This window comes from Dermacentor silvarum, chromosome 3 (genome assembly GCF_013339745.2).
Source record: "Dermacentor silvarum isolate Dsil-2018 chromosome 3, BIME_Dsil_1.4, whole genome shotgun sequence".
NCBI lineage: Eukaryota > Metazoa > Arthropoda > Arachnida > Ixodida > Ixodidae > Dermacentor > Dermacentor silvarum.
In genome coordinates, this window is record NC_051156.1 from 130182093 (window position 1) to 130187760 (window position 5668).

Here is a 5668-nt window from a genome sequence, read left to right on the forward strand (position 1 = left end):
CATTTCCTTTTTCTTCATTACTTTCTACATTCCAATTTCAACCACACCTAATTTCCTGATGCTCTCTTGGCTTCATTCTCTGTTGGCTTTATGTTGGTTATGATTAACAAAATCGATCCCCTCGGTTCCCATTCTTTTTTAGAAAACCGAAGACGCTTTTACCTCATCGAACTACAGAAATGGACTCTGTCCACAGATATGGAGGCACTGATGCGAGCATGTGCCCGAGAAGTCTGAACAAGCAAGCGCACTTTCGGGATTCTGAAGCTAAAACTGACTTTCAAAGGTGCTTTCTAAATGTGATTGCGTTCGGTCTTCGAAGGCTGGCAACTTTAGTGGGAAACTCTCCACTATATGGTTGGGTCTGGCTTCGCGAATGGCAGATGCCCCGAGGACTGTCGCGGCTGTTCCTGCCGACCGACCACGAAGGTGAGCAGCGGGACGACGAGGCGTCCACGCTGTTTTCCGGCCTACACGTGAACACCGCGCCACCGAGCAAGACGACGACGGCGCTGATGCAGTCGGCCTTCCGCCTCGAAGTGGATGGTGCACGAGATTTTCGCGCCACCGGAACCCCAGTCGCCGGGCGGCAAGCGCAAACTGTCCACCGTCCAGTGCAGCGAGTTCGCGCCGGTCACGTCGGCTGCGCAGTCGGTGGACGACCCGGTCTCCGTGGGCAGCCCTCCTTCCTCGCTTTCCCACATCGCGCCGGCGGACTTGTAGAAGTCCGAGAGTATGAATCCCGTCGGCTGGCCGGCGCCAGTGAGAGCGGAGGAGCAGGCCTTGCAGCAGCCAAGTGTCAGCGCTTGGTCCACGCCACCTAGCGTATGGGACGGCATGTACTTCCAGCCCGTACGTGCTTTCGGTGGTGCATCATGGTGGGCGACACCGCCGCCAATGCCACAGAACTGTATGCTTAAAACGTGCAAGATTGGAGACGATGATAGGGTTTTGTATACAACATAGACATAAAGGTATCACAGTAGTTTTTAGATGGAGAAAAAAAAAGGTTGAATCACGGACAAATTGCGACGAGTCGGCGATGGTCGCGACTAGATGTGGAAGAGGGCATTCCAGTCTTTAGTAGATTCACAGGCGGGAAAACGACTTTTAAGATGTACTTGTGTGCGATCGTAGTTGCAACTACCCGAAGGGTTACGACCAGCGCGTCAGATTGTCGTAATGGAAGATGTCACTGCCGTGGCAACAGGATATGCTAGGCCAAGGCTCGTAGAGCGCGAAAGAAAAGAGCAACTGGTACGTAGGCTGCAGGACTGATCACTCTGCACGTGCCCTCGGCCCGAATGCTTGCTTCTTTCTTGGCTCAATGTGAGCTCGAGCCGTGGCGCACGCTGCAAAGTCTTTGAATGATTGAAAGAGCAGCCGCCGTAATATGGGCAGCCGTCGGCACCACTTGGCTCAACGACCACGTCCCTGACTGCGACGACCGCGTCGCAGCGGACAGCGGCGGCGATGGTGGAGGCCGTCGTGGATAGCTTCCAGAAGCCGTGGCAGTCGTTGTCGGGCGAGTCGTTGGTGCAACTAGAGCAAGAAGAGCTGCAGCAGCAGGTGATGAAACAGTCATTGAAAAAGCCGCCACAACAGCAGCAGCAGCTGCTGCACATGCTGCAGTCACCACTTCAAGAGTCCCGGGAGCAGCAGCAGGAGCTGCAACAGCAACAACAGCAGGAGGAGGAGCTGCAACAGATTTTGAGAGATTTGCTGATGGAACAGACAACACAGCAGGGCGGTGTGCTGCAGGACAGGCTGAGATTGCTGGATGTCGGAGGTAAGTTGCCGATCAGAATTCTCGCTTACAGTTTCTTACTAAAATTATTAGAGGCCAACTCCGGCGGTACAATTGTTAAGCTACAGCGGGAATGACGGTGATTACGTGACATTTGTTTGATCTCCGTGCTTACAGTTCCATGTTTGCCAAAAAAATTATCAGGTGATAGTGGTAAATTTTGCGTGGAACACGTTTGTCGGATCGGAGGTTCTTGCGTCTTCATTTACTACGCCCACCATGCCTTTATTGGGCGTAAGTTTCAAACAAAGTCCGTTCACTCAACGCAAAAGCAATAGGTCTCGGCGCAAAAGCAGAATAAATGTGAACTGTTGAGAACAATAATTCGTTGAAAACGATCGATTCGTTCAGTCGCAAAGTCGGTTTAGATTAGAAGGGCGAAGTTTCAAAGGCCTCGCCAAGTTAAGCCAGTACGCCAATGGGACGTCATGGAATTCAAAGCATTTGCTTGTCGGATAAGTCATTTCGCTGAAGCTTTTGGAAACCTGCTGGTTCGAGTTGATCGGTTCTTTTAGAATGATGTGTAGTTATTCCTTTCCGAATTACCATACCCGAGTAGTCGTTGGATAAATCCGTAATGCCACGGTGACTTGGTGCGGGAACTTCAGGGCAGCGTCATCACCACTCTTTCGTTACTGCGTGTCTTAAAAGCGGAGCATTTCTCGTGCCAGGCACATTGCGGTAATTGATACACATAGGTTCCTGTCTCGCCTCATTTTCTAGACGCCACAATTAAAGAAAAGAAACGTTCGTGTACGAATAAGTGAACCTCGAACCATGGACCCCCATCGCAATACCCCGAGATGCTCTACACTACAGGCAACATACGTACTTTGTCCATGCCAACGCTAACTAGATCCTTGAAACCGTTGGCTCAAGCGTCACTTCGCAGACGACAATTTTTGTTTAAAGACGGGAGCACCAATTCCGCGCGCCAGTTTTAATTACGCAACAAACGCGAGAACCAAATGCCAGTATAATTATCAACCCGTCTACGCAATCTGTCATTTACGTGCGCCACGTCGCACCACAACCGCTGGTATAACAGTCAACAGCGGACCACTATCCCAGTCCTCCGCGCATGGCAGGTATTGCTACCAGACGCTGTGTGACAGTGTTTCGCCTCTGTGATCAGTCCAGGCTTGACGCAACAGGCTCTAATGTTTCTTCCGCCATAGTATACGATAAATGAGTCGTCCTGCAGCCAGCGTCAGTCAATCGTAAACGATATACGGGGTGTCCCAACTGTCATGCACCAAGGTTTAAAACTATGCAAATGCCACGCAGCTGAACAGAACCGAGGTAAAGCTGCTTGATTTCGCTTGGAGGTATTCAGATTATTCTTTTTGCATTCCGCCTAATTAAATAATTAGTATTGATTAATTATTCCACTTCTCAAATATTATAATTTCACGAAAAGTGTCAATGAGAAAATTGTATGGAAACATGAAAAATCCCCTTATAGGTTTCTGTTGCTCAATACGTGCTACATACGTTAGTCTTTTTTCCGAGTGTCAAATAAGACCGCGAATACACGCAAAGTGCCTCGAGGGGCCAATCGCCCATCAATTTTGTGTGTATTCGCGGACTTCTTTCACGCTCAGAAAAACACTTTTTGAAAAGTTTCAAAAGCTAAATATTTCTTTTGACCAATATGTAATTAGGCAGAAAGCAAAAGTTATTTTAATATCTCAAAGTGATAGCAATTGACATTACCTTGGTTCTGTCCAACTACGTGGCATTTGCATATTTTTAAATCTTGTCGCCTTATAGTTGGGACATCTTGTATACTCGTCACGTTTCATCTGTCGTATTATCCACAATTCATCAACTTACAGGAAAACGTTGGTTCATTTGGTAATGCTTTGCAAAATAGTGAACGACGCTGTGTAGCTCGCTGCCTGCAAAATGCTTCGCCTAACATAGACTTCAATAGGCCGTGGGATATGCAGTTTCTTCTTCTTTTTTTACTTCCTAGCATTCTCTCTTGATAAAAGCGGACATATTTTTGTTGCACAAGTGCAGTTTACCGCTAAATGTCCACTGATTTGTGTTTTCCTTTTTTTTTACCTCTCTCCACCAAGAGGCCTTACTGCGACTGATGCCGCAGGAGCAGGCAGACCGCCTGGATGACATCCTCAGAGGCTATGGACTGCTGTCGGCCGACGGCCAGTGCTTCGCCTTCGCGAACGTTTCGTGGACCGATTGCAATAATTTGATCCGGCGCCGCGTCGTAAGGAGGAGCGCCGAGTCACGTGCCAGTGGTGAGCGAGTGCCCATTGGGGCGCTCGTGGTGGCGTCGCCGTCCACGTTACGTCCCACCCACGTCGACAACAGCGGGCTTCTCTTCTCCGATGAAGCCGACCGACCCTCCACCGGCAGCGACGACTTAAGGTCGTGGAATCACACTGTGAAATCGTAATTTAACGCGCGCCTAAGGTGGACGCCGTAGCGTTGCAAACATGCATGGCAGTATTGCGGGTACTGCGAGTACTGGATTAGTCGTTTAATTCAGCGTAGCACATTGTTTGATGGCAATAAAAATCAATGTTACCTGAGGTGAAAATTTTATGACGAATTCCACCTTTCATGTCGCCTTGTACCTGCCCGAATTGTGATATCCTCAGTACTCTCTCCTCATGATTGTCAGCAAGTAAAAATACTGTGCTTTTCGCTTTCTTTTTCTCTCTCTCTCTCCTGCTTGATCATCTAGTGAGAGCACTTAGCGCATTTCGAGAATTACAGCATTGTGATCGTGGTGTTTATCTTTGTACAGTTGAACACGTTTTACGCAGTCTTCCAAGTTTCATATTCCATAGAGTCCTGATCTGTGCGAAACTTGGGAGGCGGCACGTGACGTCGGAAAACAAGCTCTAATACTCGGGTGCAATGTATGCCCCTGGTTTACGAAGTGGCTACTAGTGTACCTTCTGTGTGCGACTACAGTCTCTCTAACCACAAGTGTTTGAACAGCGGCCGAGTGCTTCATACAACAGGTGGTTGTCTTCTAGTGTGGCGTCACTTGACCGTTCTCTGCTTTGTCACAAAGTCGCGCAATATCTCGAGACATCGCAGGTCACATGAAGAATGTGCTGCGACGGTGTTCGTTTATTACTTCACAAGGTAGACATCTTGTAGGGACGCTTACTCGTCGGGCATATATTGGAATCTGGCCGGGACGCGGTACACTGAGCAAACACGTCTTCGTAGGTGCATCCAGTCACGCAGAACATGAGGCTTCGCGCGCTGCACCAAAGGTCGGGAAAAAAGATCCGAGGTCCTATGCGGGCAGCGCCACAGTGTCGACAGAACATCTCCGTGTATTTGCAGTCGGCGAGACGGCACGTCTCCGAAATCGTGACTACCGGCACGCTATCAATGTGCCACATGCTTAGTCGCGGAATGATAGACGGGAAGAGCACGATCGAAACGGCGCTGGAGACGACGACCGCCTAAACACACTGTCCAGCTTAACACGGAACTTGGCATACACCGCAATCGGACAGTTAACTGCGCTGCTACTACACGAAGCTTCGTCGGATTTGCTCCTTACAAAGTTAGCTCTGTAGTTGGGAGCAATTAGAGAGCTAACTATAGAGTCATCGTAGCGATGACTAGCATGTTGTATCGTGTTGTATCCGGGCCCTTTCCGGAATAGATATAAATACATTTTAAAGATGCCTTAGAATCTACAAAATCTTAAATATTATATCGACGGTCGCGTGACGCCTCGCAGTCGAACAATCTCCGCGTCAAAATTATGGTAAATATAAATATGACAACTTATGCAAGTGAAACAAGTACACCTTTACGGATATTCCCACATTGGAGTGGTAAGGAGAAAATAAACGATAAAACAGC

General features: G+C 48.7%; 1 protein-coding gene across 1 annotated transcript; it reads left to right on the forward strand.

The window, feature by feature from the left end:
• The first annotated feature begins 1420 nt into the window (after positions 1 to 1420).
• Positions 1421 to 4250, forward strand: LOC125943986 (spindle pole body component 97-like). The gene is made up of 2 exons (XM_049663626.1): positions 1421 to 1789; positions 3892 to 4250. The coding sequence occupies exons 1-2, from the start codon at positions 1474 to 1476 to the stop codon at positions 4227 to 4229; spliced, it is 654 nt and encodes a 217-aa protein (XP_049519583.1). The 5' UTR covers positions 1421 to 1473; the 3' UTR covers positions 4230 to 4250.
• Positions 4251 to 5668: the final 1418 nt, after the last annotated feature.